Here is a 16523-nt window from a genome sequence, read left to right on the forward strand (position 1 = left end):
GAACCCTTCGTTCAAATAGTTTTAGAAACAGCTTTCCATGGTTGACACGGTCGAACGCCTTAGACGCATCTAAAAAACACAAATATTATAAAGCAGATACTAAAAACAAATGAATGAAAAAGAAAATAATAATAATAATAATTCGCCTACACCAATGCTTCTTAATTTGCTTAAAATGCTTATAGCGGAATACCACTGGTATATTTTATCTACGCTTATCTTGAGCAGACCACGTTTCTTTCAAAGCTTCCTTTCAGGTACCGGTAGCATTCCTGTCAGGTAGTGTTTGTCTTTCGAACAGCTTTTCTTGGTAAACCCTGGACACTAATTCTCACTCACAGGTCATACCTTTAGAGTTAGAGCTATAGCTGGAGTCTCACAGGGCTTATGCGTCAATTTGGCAAAGCTGTAGGAAAAAAACAAACAAAACCATAGTACACAGTCTGATTATCCTACTCAGGAGCTCAGAAAAAGGCCAACAACCTGTGCTCATCACCACCACACCGAAATGAGTCACACATGCCCCTTTTCCACCAAAGCAGTTCCAGGGCTGGTTCGGGGCCAGTGCTTAGTTTGGAACCGGGTTTTCTGTTTCCACTGACAAGGAACTGGCTCTGGGGCCAGAAAAAACGGTTCCAGGCTAGCACCAACTCTCTGCTGGGCCAGAGGAAAGAACCGCTTACGTCAGCGTGGGGCGGAGTTGTTAAGACCGACAACAATAACAAGACCGCGAAAGGTCGCCATTTTTAAGCGACAAGAAGCAGCAGCTCTACAAACGCCAAGTCAGCCATTATTATTGTTGTTGTTGCTGCTGCTGCTGCTTCCGCGTTGTTTTTGGTTCGATATCCACGCCAAGGTTTATGCAAACGTAGCGACGTAACTGACGTATACAGTGACGTAATGACGTGTCTTCTCTTAGCACCGCGAGCGATGGAAAAGCAAGCTGGTTCTCAGCTGGCTCGCAAGTTGAACGAGTTGTGAACCAGCACCAGCTCCGAACCAGCCCTGGAACTGATTTGGTGGAAAAGGGGTAACAGAAAACCTCCTGAAGGCATATTACAGACATTTCCAAAGGACTCAGAGTAAATCCTATAAAATTTGAGCATTTTGTAAATAATAATAATAATAATAATAATAATAAATGTCTCTTAATATATACACAAGTTAAGCGCACTTCCATACATTCTACGGGATAGACCATACGGCTCAGTGAAGAGCATGTCCCTGTGCGTTATCTGCCTGTGGCCTCGGCGTGACTGCACACTGAAGCAGATCTGGAGAATATTCATGTTGCTCACAGGCTTGGATTTAACATAAGCCTTTTGGGAGCACATTGCCCAATGACTATCCATTGACCATCATGTGAACTGCACTAAGTGCTCCAGAGATGGTTAAGTGGTTCACATAGCATTAAGGCCGAAGTGTAGGGGCATTTTCAACTCATCTCCAGGGTGAAGAAGAGGGCACCAATGTTGGATCCATGTATGGTATTTATCTCAAAAAAGGAATAATTTTACAAAGCGGAGCAACGATTTTAACAAGCAGAGCACACGCCAAGCTCCTTTGATCGGTATCATCAGGTGAAAATTCAAATTCAATCCAAATTGCTTGAAACTGATTTCACTGAATTCAGAATTGAATGCAGAACAACAGGCTTCTTGAGATATTACAAATCAAAGATTGAGAAAAAAAAAAAGGCTTAATTTTTTAGAAAGTTGCCGTAATATTCTGCCTGAGGATCACATGGTCCAAAAATGGGCCTCACTGATGAACGAGATCAAATGTTTTTTCTTAATAACGTTTCTATTTTTCAAGATATTTACATGGAAATTGGCAGGCACATAGATGGTTGTATACTGAATACAAAGTTTGAAAAATTAGTGACCATTTATGCAAATCAGCAGTTAATTAGTATTACTTATGCTAATTAGGTAAAACCGTTAAAATCTGTACACTCAATAAAAAAGTAATAAAAGATCATCTCTAATACCCTCTTTGTGCTCTGTAGGCCTTTGTATTTCTCATAAGTGTGGCCTACTAGTGTTTATATTAAAGAATATAAATAATATTCACAACTTTCAAGGCTAACCTCGAAAACTGTGTGAGCCACATCCAATAAACAATTCCAGTTTATTGAACTGAAACTGACACTCGCGTTTCTGACTTCCGTCTCTTTTAAGATCTCATTCTGACCACGAAGATCTCAATATTTTTCATCAAAACAACTCCAGTTATATTCTAAAATAGTTATTTATTTACACGAATCAATTTGATTTGAAAAAAAAATAAGTAGGTAAAGCTATGAAAACTCACTTCAAAGTCTCCCGTGAATCATAACGTGAAAATTAGCTGACGGAAAATTCTGCTAAATACTTCATCAGAAACAGTGAGAGTGAGAGAACATCCCTATAAAAATTATCTGATTGATATTCACGAGGAATCCAGTCAGAAACCGATCAGAAGAAGAGAGAGAGAGAGATCACCGCTTTCTTCGGACTCCAAAAGCACTGGTAGTTTCCCTGATGTCATGCGAGCAGAGTGTGAACTCTGTTGTACCGACTTCAACCTGCCGTTACTCCCAAAGTACTGAACAGATCTTAACCAGATACATTTCTTTGGAAGCAGAAACTATAAGCTTTTTAATGATAGTATTCATGATAGAAAATATTCAAGAGTTAAGCAATGACAGATTTGGAAACTTAGATGAGCGTCTGCGTGCACAATTTTCACAGCACGGCCAGCAGGCGTCCGATATGCCTACATGTGAGTTCTGATTGGACGGTTGTGCACGTCTGCCAAGTCAACATCTTCACCAGGATGCTTTACCATCAGGAGGAGGTGATCGTCGAGTGTCTGTGGATCTTTGTCATTACACTGAGGAGTGAAGTGCCATAATCTCAATTATAATTCGCTTTTCAGTCAGTGAAAAAAAAATCCTGACATCCAATAAGTATTGAAATGACCAATCATGCAGTTTAAAGGATATGGGACATGGATTTTTTTCTGGGTATAATTATGTATAAAGGACATAAGAAATGCCATCTAAATCACTGCAGGGCGTCAAAAATGTGAAAATCATCACATTATTCAACTTTTTTATACATCAGCGTAAAACAATGATTCGTTAATTAGCTAAGCGGTCACGTGACCCGTGACGTCACAAAAACTTTCCAAGGAGCCAGCGCTTGGGTATCTAATGTAAACAGGTTACCGAAATGGACACCATCGACAGTGACATTCCCGATGTTTCACAGAGATGTGAAGTTAGACCCTATCAATTCGAACCGATAGCTGGAAATTCACATGAACATAGATCTTGTCTTTACTCTGACGGGTCAGATGATTCTGATAGTGAGAGTTCATTCAATCCCCATGAAACTGAAAGTGGTCGGCTCGATAACACTTCCTGGTAAGTTAAAAACAATTCTGCTCAAAGGCTAATGATCTGTTGAAATAAGTATTATTTTTGTATCATACATTGAAAGTTCATCATAGATCTAGCTAAAGTCCGTTGCAAGCTAGTTTTTTTTTGCTGATATTTTTCAAGATTGATTGAGATACAATGCTTCCAGAGTCCGAGATGAAAACATTCAAAATGGCGAAACGAGTCAGAATTATGATAATCAATAATTGATACACCCAAAATTATAATACTAATCCTTACCGCATGAGGCCCATGGTAAAACCACACTTCCAGGAGGGGCTGCCGTCTGCCTCCCAAGTCGGCCGAGAGCGCTCCTCGTCGGGCACGGCCAGGCGGGCGAATGCCCTGGTCCGTCCGCCCTGTCTAAAAAAATAATGGTACAACTCCGAGTGAAGGTATCAATGCGCTGCCGAAGCGCGCAGAAGGTGTTAGTACGCCTGTCATTATAGTGCGGACTTTCCATAGCATAGAACAGGGCTTTTCAAAGTGTGGGGTGCGCCCCCCCGGGGGGCGCCAGAGTTCTTCAGGGGGGGCGCAACGTGAGGAGCCTTTACCAGAGACAAAATGGATCAATTTAGTACCTAAAGCTACATTGAGTGAGGAGACAGAGTTTGGGCCAAGCAAAAAAAACCAGAGCCTCCAGGATGTTGTGATTTGCAACTTCAGCGCAAATTCAACCAATCCCCGCGAATTCAGGGCGGTGTTACAATTATATCCAATCACCGCAACTTTCCTGCAAATTTGACCAATCATTGGCGTCGTCTTGAGGTGACGTCGACAAACTACCTTCTGCCTTACTTCCGTGTTTACGTTCAAGAGAAGCAGCATGCGCCGTGCGAGTCAGTGTTTATATAGGCTTAAATTCTGTTACTGAAAGTGTGTTATGTTTACAGTGAAGGACTGTGTGCACTTTATTTTTTTTTTTTACTTAATACAAGAAATTAATGGATGCCAACATTTTTGCCAATATGGTATTTTATTTTCCATTGTTTAGGCAGCTTCAGCATCATACTGTGAGATTCTGTTCAAATTGTTTTTTTTCTTCTATGAAGCCTGAGCCATTTATTTTATTAGTTTATAATTATTGTTTAATTTAGTCTTCAGGAGAGACTGCCTGCACACAGTACTAGTATTAATAGTTTTTTTTTTCCTTACATGAAAGCTGAGGCATTTATATTATATTTTAAGGTAACTTCATGTTGTGCTGTGAGGTTCTCTGCACTTTAACTTTTGAACCAACAGGTGCATTTGGATAAGTAAAGCCTATTTTTCTGCATTGTTGTAGTCCTGGTAATCTTTTATATTGGTAAAGTTGTTTATAGGACCATTTCTCAGTGTCTTTGTTTTTTAATCAATAGTTTTTCAGTAATAACTTAATATTTAACATATCACTCAATTTTAATCACAAAAAGAGAAAAACGCAACAATTTCTCGCAACTTTCACTTCCTCCCGCAATGTAATCACAACAAAAACCTAAAAAACACCGCAACTTTCATCGCAATTTTTTTTGGAAACCCCCGCAACATCAGACATTTTAGCCCGCAACAATCACAAAAAAGGCCCGCGGAATCCTGGGGGACTGGAAAAAGAAGGAAGTATGACCACGATTATTTAAAGTTTGGATTTTCATGGACTGGATCTGAAGATGCTCCACTGCCACAGTGTGTTGTCTGCCAAGAGGTACTAGCTAACGATGCTATGAGATGTTTAAAATGTGTAAAACAAGATGTTTTAAAAAGCACAGATGTTTAAAGTGTGAAAAAGAAAAAAAAATGTGTACAACAACCATTTTTTAAAAATACGAATGGAACATTAAGTATAGCAACAACAAAAATTGTAGCGGGGGGGCGCTGTTGTTTATTTGCTCTCTGAGGGGGGGCTGACTCTCCCACACTTTGAAAACCCCTGGCATAGAAAATCGCTACGTTTCAATTTGTGTAACTGAACTTTGTTTCATATCACTGGTCATATAAACCTATGTAAACAGGAAAAACGCGGAAGAGTTTGGTCGCATCTAACTACAGCCCCAAAAAATACCATTGGCCATGCTGAGCCTAGCTACATTGCAAACAGGAGTGACAGCGCGTCTGACTGACTGGGAGGTCGCAATACACCATGATGTTCAATGTACGTTAAACACTCTAAAAACGAAACAATTTTCTTGTCATCCAAGACACAAAAACTATTTTGTCGCATTCGTCATATCACGATTCACACTTCTCCATATTCATCTACCCGCTTGTGCTGTACCCGAAAGTTTTTGTGACGTATGATCACGTGACAGCGGCTCTTCCGGTTGTAAAATATGCATATCGGAGCTCGAGCAGAAATGCCATATAATCATCACGAATATAACGATTTTGCTGAATTTAATAGATAATTTTGTATTTGTTGATGCAATTATTTCATATTTTTAATGGAAAGAAACTGATATAGCGTGCATTTATGTTTCATGTCCCATGTCCTTTAATTCTGAACAGGATTACTATTATACATGATGAGGGGAAGGTGAAAAAAAGAAGAAAAAAAAACCACCCTATGCTTCACCTGACCTTTTATGTTGCTTAGCAACCGGTTTCCATTTAAAAATTGTAATAAATAAGTGAAAAAAACTGGCAGAGAGATAAGATGAGATCATAAGAAATAACAAAATACAACATAAAGGCACAGCTGAGGCTACTGCTACATTAGTTTAGGTAAAATGAGCTGGGTCTGGGGACTCATTATGCACAGCAACACGGAATGGATACACACTGTCGTTATCTATGCATGGAGGCACAGACTGTGCATATTGATTTTTTTTTTTTTGGCCATAAAAAGAGAACAAATACTCCATTCATGCCTTATAGTTGATCCCTCTTTTGAATGGAAATAACAGTGCTGATGCCCGTCTCTAATGAACCAATGCAGATAGCCAAGGGGGATCACAGACATTGATGTATCGAGGGGGAAGGAGGCAGTGGCCAATGTGAGTAGCCTGTGATCTAGTCTTTACCAAGGCCAGAAAACAACAAGGGACACGAACCACACAGGGGGAGAAGCAGCGCGACAGAGCTGTATGTAATCAAATGTGATTGAATGATCAAAGTGACAGACCTTGAAACGACAGACCTGTGTCTTAGATATAGAGAAGTCTAAACACCGTCTCCAGCAGTGAAACAGGAGGAAAAGATCAAAGATGACTTGCATGCTGACCTGCATCAGCAACAAACAGCAATAGATGTTGGGGTAAGTAGCATCCGTATTAACCACCAATGTTTTTCAATAACATGCCACAGAGAAGGTCGCATCCTTTACTGACCGTTCTCAAGTTCACAGCAAATGGCAGAAAAGATTGTTTTGTGTCCTGCTGCGAAGAAAACAAAACAGACTTCAAAAGGGAGCAAGGTCTGCCCTACAAGAAGCAGACAAAATTAAAAAAAAAAAAAAAGCTTTAAAGTGGAAAAAAAAAACTCCAAAAAACCAAACCAAAACAAAAAGCGTTACACAAATATCAGTGCGAATTCGCCGATAAATGCCGAGTCTCTGAATTATTTTTCTCCCCATGTTCTGACCCTATCAAAAGCATAACAAAAATCAGAGCAAGAGAGCAGGAGCAAACCTGAGCGAGATCAAGAGAAAAACAGGCAGAAAGGGAGTATAAAATGAAAAGGAAAAGAGAACTGACACAAAACTCCTTATACAGCACAACGCTCGTGCGCTGAGCTTTTCTAACCGAGGGCTTCGTTACATAAAACTGAGTGCCAAGTGGGCCAGGGGCTGCCACTCATCCTGAGCATGAGCCGGTTCAAATATGTTTAGGCCCCATGTCATTTTTTTTTGTGCAAGAAGAATAGGAAATGAAGGATGTGTGTCTTTTGATCCTTAGGATGGGAGAAAGTCAGAAAGAAATTACAGGGTGCACAAAAACTCCATCAAACTTTCATTCAAAGCCACACACGGGACTCGTATAAAGGGCGCGAAATTGGGGAATAAAAATAACACGAGGAAGTTGCACTGCGATACAATGTCAATATGTATATTTATGACAACTAGGGCTTCCCCTGTGAGTGCGCTCGTAAAACAGACAGAGAAGAAAGATAACATCACAGCGGGGTGTCTGAGGAACTTTCAGTGTCTCCGTAGCAAACCAGGGCTGAACTAAAAATTAACACACAGCATATGGGATACGACGACTGGCAGATTTACTTACACTTGCTGTTTATTGATTCTAATCTCGCCTGTCGTATAACATGGACATTCAAGATTTTAATTGATTTTAGCAACATATTAAAATGTAGTTTAACAAACCTTTAAATATAACACTTGATGATGAACGGTGCATGCTATGCTCAGGTCTTAAACACGTTCCACAAACCTGATATATTAATATTAAAATGTTCCTGATATTTTATAAAGCCTCAAAATTAAAAGGGGACACCAACCGCACGCAGCCAGCTCCTGACAAAAACAACTCCACAGGGCAATCCCTAATCCCAGTAGGCTCATCCGCATCACATAGCCAGAGACATGGCTAAATCTTATTGCGAAATCAGAATGGGATTAACGGCCGACCAAGAAGAAACGCTAGGAGTGTAAAAACAACAGACTACTAACTGATGAAGCAACACTAACGGTGATGTGCCACTGGCCATTCCCAATTATCACTATTTATTCTCCACTGGTGCAAAATCGGGCGGCACGGTGGTGTAGTGGTTAGCGCTGTCGCCTCACAGCAAGAAGGTCCGGGTTCGAGCCCCGTGGCCGGCGAGGGCCTTTCTGTGCGGAGTTTGCATGTTCTCCCCGTGTCCGCGTGGGTTTCCTCCGGGTGCTCCGGTTTCCCCCACAGTCCAAAGACATGCAGGTTAGGTTAACTGGTGACTCTAAATTGACCGTAGGTGTGAATGTGAATGGTTGTCTGTGTCTATGTGTCAGCCCTGTGATGACCTGGCGACTTGTCCAGGGTGTACCCCGCCTTTCGCCCGTAGTCAGCTGGGATAGGCTCCAGCTTGCCTGCGACCCTGTGGAACAGGATAAAGCGGCTAGAGATAATGAGATGAGATGAGATGGTGCAAAATCCAGCTGTTCTCCCTTCACCATTATAACACTGACGGATTAATTTCTATTCATGCTGCTATTCGAACTTGCACTCAGTTTTGCATCTTGGGCTTATTATGGACTTATTTCCTGATTAAACGGTCCCACTTATTGGAACTTAAACATGATCCCAGGTTAATTCTGTTCAACTCCTAATCAGTGGGATGAGCTAGTTTGGCTGTATCTACCGATACACCGGATAAAAAGTTGACTGGAGAATTTTCCAGGCAGTATTAATGGTGCAGGTAGCACTGCTGCATCATAACTCCGGTGTTCCCGGTGCAATCCTGACCTGGAGTCATTTCCTGTGTGGAGTTTCACATATTCTCTGCGTGTCCGTGTGGGTTTCCTCTGGGATTTCTGGTTTATTCCCACTGCTCAAAAGCACAGTGGTTCCAGGATCCAACGCCACCATGACCAGGAAAAAGTGGCCATTGAAGAGCCTTGATTTCTTTTCCATGTTTCAAGATTGAACTCAACCAAAGCCACGTTTCAAAACTACAATACTTGTATGATGAGATACAACCAGCAGGATTATTTTGTGAAGTAAAATTGACTCCAAGGCTTCCCAATTTGCCAACTAAACTAAATTCACAAAACTCCTTGAATTGGAGTGCAGGACTCCGGTGAAATAAAAGGGAAAAGAAAAAAAAAACCACCAAGTATGCACATAGTTTGGATCTACAATCAGTCTGATATGTTGACTTCATTCGTTTGCGATCTGAACAGATGAAGGGATAAAAATCTGTTGACCTAGATTCAGAGTACGACATGCTTCCAAGTCTTATCCGCACTAAGCAGCTAACATGAAAATGCACATACAGTACACCTGTGCTTCATCAGCCTTTTGTGATGGCTGATCTCATGTTTGATCCTTGTCTCTCCTGGTTGACAGCAAACACATTGTTCCAGGCTGGTCACAAGGCATGTCTTCACGAGTTCATCATGGAAACTAAATGGCGATAACCTTCCCGCAGTGTCCCGCTGAACTTTCCCTTCGTAACATGGGTGGCACATCCAGTTGGAAAAGAGTGATATTTCCTTTGATCTTACGGATAAACTCGTGATTGCAAGGGGCGAAAACAGGCTGGAAAAATAAGAGAGGTCACAAAGTTGAGTGGGTCTGCGTTTCCTCGGGAAATGTGACCAAGGGCGCCAAAAAGCACCAGGTGCACCTGAATGCTGGGCGTGGAGGGATGAGTGAAGGTATGCCGCTCATGACCGACTCTACAGCTTTAATAGAGTCGGTAGAACTGGGCCGTCAATAGCACGTGGAACAAGCGAGCGGGTAAAAAATGGTAATGGAACTCTATTGAGTCAGCAGTGCATGGACCAATGACTTTCCATTGTGCAAAAAACATGGCCCAGTGGAGCTCTATGCTGTCACTGACATGGACCAGTGAAGTTACACAAGTGGTCCCAGGACCATTGTATGCGATTGTTTTCATCAAACATGTCTTTATTAGGCGCATTCACATCACAGAGTGTCGAGTTGCTTTCAGAGACCAAAATACTCGCTCATTGTTCCATACTTTGAGTCAATTGACATTAAAATTACATTTTTAAAAGGGTCTTGTTCATTAGCTAATAACAGATTCAGGTAAAAAAAAAAAAAATAATAAAGGAAAAATGGAAAAAAAGTATTGCATTTGTAGTCGGACAAATAACGTCAGTGTGTTCAGTGGTCTTGTCCTTACATAAAATTTTAATTTAATTTATTTTTAATTGGAAAAAAAAAACATTTCAGCCCTTTGAGTGGAAAATCAGCTGACAAAACTCTTGCTCTATATCAAATTGTTTAAGTTCACTACTCCGCTCTGTTCTTCTTTATTGTAAATGAAATTAGGGTTAATTACTTGTCTGTGTTCAGAACCTTGTAGTGTGCAGGACAGATAATTACAGTTCAGGTACATGTTAACTTACTTTTGTTAACAATTAATCACTGTTTACTTTCAGGGCACTCTTCCCTTTGTAATTAATAATCGGGTCCAACAATGAGTAATAAGTGTGGTGGAGGAAGATGTGTGAGGAGTGTGACTTATCCGTGTGAAGACGTGAAGAGATGAGAGCTTTTAAGAAGCACAAGTGCTTGTGAAAAGCAGAGCGAGAACAGGTCCTTGATTCGATCCATTGAACCCAACCACACATTTCGAAACCACAACAGCCCAAACCTGGCACTTGTATATCATCCAGTGTCCAGATCTGCTTCCTGACTGTTCTGTGCTGGTGTGTGCAAGCTGCTTCCTGTCTGAGCTTGTACTGTAGGTCAGGCTCTCCAGCGCTACCAGGCTATAGCGCATTTCAGCACATATTTCAGCCGGCTTGAACTGATAAAATTCTGCCAGACTTTCTGACAAGGCGCGCTGACCTTCTCCTGAAGAATCCTTTTGAATGATGGGCCGCTTGGAAGAGGAAACGGACAAAAAGAAAGAAGGAAAAAAAATGGTCTACGTTTTATCATGTTGGAAACAGAGATGTCAGAGCAGGACACACAGATGGATGCATCTAGACATGCAGACGCATCATTCCCACATCATAAACACATGGTATGATGGTAGGAGATTCACAGATGATTAAGTACAATAGACATGCTTTTCTCCACCTTGCTGTTTCCCATCGATCCAAGAATAAAATACTACCATCGGCCAGCACCACACACAGACTAATGAGTGTGTCTGAACCATTACGACACAGCCCTCACATACTGCAACTCTGCCTGTCCACGGTCCGTCTAGCCTGGATTTCAAACAAACTTGGATGTTAAGCAAGAAATGCAATCCTTTTAAATCGGAATACGCATGCCTGTTTTTGTCATAGAAATAAATACAGCACGACAAGACTGCAAAATTCATGTATGGAAAAAAAAAAAAAAAAAATCAGGTCTAAACCTTAGGCCCAGATTTCATGAACGGCTTCTAGGTCTGTCTCAGTTTAACATTTCTCCTGGAAACCAGCAATGTTATTACTGTTGGTCCCATTATATTAATATCATTCTGTTAGAGTTTATAGTAAAGCATCCAAAAGATACATAGGTTCTTATAAAACCACTTTTTATCTCCTGGTAATGCACCAGTAGATGACGTATTAGTTTAATTAAGTGATCTGTTGTTTCCCGTATAAACTATCTAACCGGTGCTGTCAGGTTTGATAGATTCCTACACGGAGGCTTATTCACAGAGCTCAAGGGAACAGAACTGCATCATCTCTGCTCTGAAATGCTAGTTCATGGATATGATGATTTCCACCAAGGCCATGAACAACAAGAAAAGACATACTTTAGCGATGACACTGGAAGATTAACCCACAGCGCGAGAGGCCCTTCATTACACCGCGATATCAGCAGCAGTTTAAAATCTGAAACTATGGCTAACCTGTCAGTTATGTATAACAGCCCATGCATGGGGCATGAAGGCGATCAGAACAGAAAGCCCTAACCTCACGCTACAGGGAGAAGGGCAATATCAGGCCAGACATATCCTGGATTACATTAGCTGCAGATTACAAACGTAATCCAGAATTATGGACACGCTGGATGTACACTCAGACCAAAAGAAAATAAAGGAAACTTAACATATCCTCCTGGGAGCCAAGAAAAAAAATGTCTCTCTCAATTTCTCTTTTGTTGCCATTTCCTTACTAGGAATTTCCCAGCAACCCTCCTAGTCACATGATACATCATTGGAAAGCCCAGGATGTACTCTTTAAGGCCAATTTATGCTGACAACCCAGTCCTCGCAGATAGCGTCGCAGACAGTGTCTGCGTAGCCCCCCCACCTTCGCAGACGCTCTGCGCGCACCTCCCAAAAATTGTGACCACCGCAGAAGCCTCGCAGACAGCGCCGCAGACAAGAGGGCTCTGATTGGTCCACTCTACATCCGCTGTACACACACTTCCGCTTCCCTACTTTCCCGGTTTGGTTTGCTTTCACGACCGGCATTTTTAAAAACACGAGCGAAGATGGAGCAGCATGAAGAGCGGTTGATTGAGGAAATACGTACATCTATACGACTGCAGTTCTAGTCATTATAAAAAAAAAAAGTTCTAGTCATTATAAGTAACCGGACGATAAACACTCCACTAACCACACCCACCAACTACTCCTAGCGACTTCGCGCCCCCTTGCGTTGTGCCAGTGAATAACATCGCGCACGCCTATTATCCCCGCTCAACAATAAATTACAACTGTCTGCGAAAAGCTATCTGCGAAAGCCTTGTCGCAAGAGCATGCAGAGGCCTTTACAAGACACCAGGATTCAAGTGAATAGCTTGAAAGAGTAAGAGGGTGTGCACGTAAAACTAATGTCGACTACAGAGGACACAAGTCTATGGGTTGGTTCTCAGGAGGATATAAACCATCTAGTTACCTAAGGACATTACTAAAATATGCTTTACCATTCATATAATTTTGAATGAAATTAATTAATCAGTGAAAACAGATAAATGGTGCTTCGCTTGATACGCTTCGCTGAACATCTGGGAAGTGATGGAGGACTGGGAACAGTACAGACTCGTACCTGCTGAGCGGCGACGACAATCAGGGAGCAATGAGTCCACTGGGGTATCCAACGGCTCAGGACTCGACACCCAGTTACAGCATCGCTGAGAGAGAGAGAGAGAGAGAGAGAAAGACAGGAACAAGCAATTAGGCGGCTTGCCGGCATGGCTCAGCGACAGTTAAGAGTGTTTGTTGCTGGGAAGCGGACGCGCCTCTGTTGCTGATCTAGGGGGTGACTGATCACACCGGTGACCTCGTTGACCCCCTTCGCCATCAGTCCTGTTACTGAGACAGAGCCGCTCTCATCTCCTGCGTTTTCTCTCTTCATTAAGGGCCTTTTGTCCACAGTCACAGCAAGTTTAATTAGACATGCATCTCAGAAATTCACATCTGAGATGAGAGTAAAGAAATTGGCTCACATTCTGGGTTTGGTTATGACGCATTTTTCTTGATTCATGTGAGGCACTACTGTATAGGTGTTGTAGACGGTATAGGAAGAGACTTTTGGTTCAGATGGGGTGTGATGTAGAAGAAAAAGAGGTTCCTAAGGAATGCAGTGGAAAAGTAGGTTCTGGAGATAAGATTAAAAAAAAAACCCAGTTCAACTGAAGAGAGAAATGTAAACGAGATTAGCATGTTGCAGCTGGCGGCCTTGTGAAGCGCTGCTTATCTGAGTATGTTTACTTTTGCAGACACTGCTCTGTCAGCCATTATAGCTCCCCCTTCTCAACCAAGCTGTGACCCGGCCTCGCCCTGGCTCTGATTCGCATACATACACTATCTAATCCGGCGACCCCCCAGACCTCACTCCCAAAACTACCCTCCCATGACAAGACCAGAGAAGAGCAGTCCCATTGCTTTGGACAGCCCACTACACACATCCCCCCCCCCCCCCCCAGAACACATGACAGGATTCCAGGCCATGTCACACCTCAGCCTGTCACCTTGCTAACCCCTTGAGCCTGGTATGTCCCCAGAGGTTACTGTACCCTCACCAACCAACCTGGGATCAGTAATCTAGTGTGTACAGATAGTATGTAGGATGGCCAGAGCTGAGCCGTAGACTGGGAAGGATCCTTTGTTCTTTTGTACTTGGCATACTTGCCGACTGAGCTGGTCTTACTGAATAATAAAAATCCATATTGTGCTGTTAATGCTGAGAAGGAACAGCTCGGTGCAATTCTGTCTGGCATTAACTTGAAAGGACATGGTGCATGACAAAGGTTCAAACATTAGCTATTAAACCAGTACTCCCTAACAAAGAACAACAAACGAAATCAAACTGAACACCGGCACATACAGATTCCCAACTGATTTTGCAAACATGTTTTAACTGCTTTATAACACCACCAGAGCAAGAAAGACCTCTTGTGACCTCCCCACTGCAGTGCCCCTCCTATTCTTCTCCTGCTTATTCTTCTTCTCTAATCCTGTCAATCGTCTCCATGCTGAGTTGGGTAGGGGGAATGTCACCTGTCACTGGAATAAACAATCATGCACTGTGTATTTTTAGAATTCCTGCTGCCCTAGTTGTGCAGCATGGAGCCCAGCCACCAAACGGAACGCTCCTTGACTGCTACATCAAGTGTCTCATTGTGTAGCCTTAATTCATGCCGTCTGGAGGAAGATGTCAGCTGGGCTGGATGCAAGAGGAGGAATTTCAAAGCCTCTGGTCCCAGTCAGAGAAAGTGGTAGAGGGAGGGTGCTAGAGTTGAAAAAGGAGCTTCAATAGATTTGTCAAAGGCAAGCTGGAACCAGCTTCAGGATCGAGAGATGAAGCCAAGGCCAACGGGTAAAACTGCAGATGGGGGAAATCAGAAAGGATGACAAATGTTTACCAAGAGTGGCTGCATCAGCGTTCTGAATGAGGAGATGACTGGAGACAGGATACGACACTTTCAACCATGGAATCCCATTGCAAAAAGAGTATGAAGGGTTTTGAGACAAGTACTTGAAGCATATCCATACCATTCCTCTCTAAGGAAAATAGGTACAAAGTCTACTTGGGCATTCTTGAGAAAAGGTAAACCCTTGGGTTCTACATAACTTTATTTGTTTAACTGCAGAGCCTTTATTGATGCTGGATTTAACCTATGTATACAGCAATGCAACAGAAATGTTTGATTACTTTTAAAAGACGCTTATAATTCTTAAAGCGCGCACACGAATAAATCCAGCTCTCAGCATCTCACTATAAAGAAAATGCCATAACGCCAGAAAATGCTGTATTATCTCATCTCAATTCTTCTCAGACTAAAGCCGGCAGAGATGAAAAATGAGGAATAGCCCCAAATGAGCGATAATGGTCCTCGCCTAGGTCCATCAGCATTAATCAGGTCCAGATGGCGACGGTGTTGTGGCTCCTGTGGGCTGTGAGACACGAGACAGGGTGCAGGAGCTTGGTAGGACACTAAGCACTTCCCTAATAGCCTGCTTAGAGAAGGTAAACTGCACACAGGTGCTAGCTCCCATAGAGAGAGCGCTCGCCAACCAACACAGCGCCATTAAGCTCTCTGAGCCACGCCTCTGATCAAAAGTAGATCCACGAAGATATGCGACGAGCAGGACTATGGTAAGGTCAGGTAGCAATTTTTAAAACTTATTTGATTATCATGAATGACCAGATTATCTCTCTACAGATACACTGAAGGGTTCTTTAGACAGTTACGTGTACTTTGCTTCCTTTGCTGCAAACGCTATCGGTATAAGAAACACATTGCTGTAGGTTTTGCCTTGAAGGACCTTTCATAGATCATAAATTCTATATATATGATATGAGTAATCTCAATGTCTACCGGTCTCGAAAGAAAAAAAATTCTTCGTATTTTGTACACGCGCTCATGGCCTCTGCGAAAACTCAATCCTTTTTTGCCGCTTGTATTTCTACCTCTGAGAGTAACTTGCTTACACAAGCCTGTCAGTACTCATCTCTACGGTCGATCACAGCTCATTCATCTACAGTAAGTAAGATGGAGACCCATGAGACCAGTAGAGTGCCAGAGCCTCTGACGAGGCACTGGACAAGACACACTACCCTAATCTAATGCACCAGAGCTTCAGTGAATTCAAAGATACCCGAGTGTAGAGGTACAGTATGGTTTCATGTGTGAACATGTTCATGGAGCTAACCTCAGCTATTATTATTATCATTATTATTTACATAATACTTTGATGTAGTGCACCAGTGATTAACTTGGCCATCTCGTCACCCAATTGCTCATCTATACATCCTGTACTGTAAATGGCATCATGCTATTCTTATACATGTGTTACTCCAAATGCCCGTCTTTCTTCCCCTACTCTCTTCTAACCAGGTCCATAGGGACATTCCTTGGCTGTACATCTTTGCTACTCTGGGGATTCCAGTGCTACGAGAAGCTCAGATTATTTCCGACTCTTCAGCATTCGTAAAAATCCCCCCCAAAATTCCTCCATCTTTCTGATCTCATACTTACTGTCCTCCCACAGAAAGGGGATGCTGCTGGAAGGTTTAACAAGGAGGATGAGGGCAGCAAAGGCAGCCATG

At 42.3% G+C, this 16523-nt stretch overlaps 1 protein-coding gene across 1 annotated transcript in view; it reads right to left on the bottom strand.

Annotated features, from left to right (window-relative positions):
• The window catches only part of arb2a (ARB2 cotranscriptional regulator A), a 310752-nt gene that overhangs the window by 44011 nt on the left and 250218 nt on the right, over positions 1-16523 (bottom strand). Inside the window, exon 10 of the mRNA XM_060906938.1 lies at positions 13017-13101. Within this exon, the coding sequence (XP_060762921.1) occupies positions 13017-13101 (85 nt within the window). The remainder of the gene's footprint in view (positions 1-13016; positions 13102-16523) is intronic.

Source organism: Neoarius graeffei, chromosome 24 (genome assembly GCF_027579695.1).
Source record: "Neoarius graeffei isolate fNeoGra1 chromosome 24, fNeoGra1.pri, whole genome shotgun sequence".
In the NCBI taxonomy this organism is placed as follows: domain Eukaryota; kingdom Metazoa; phylum Chordata; class Actinopteri; order Siluriformes; family Ariidae; genus Neoarius; species Neoarius graeffei.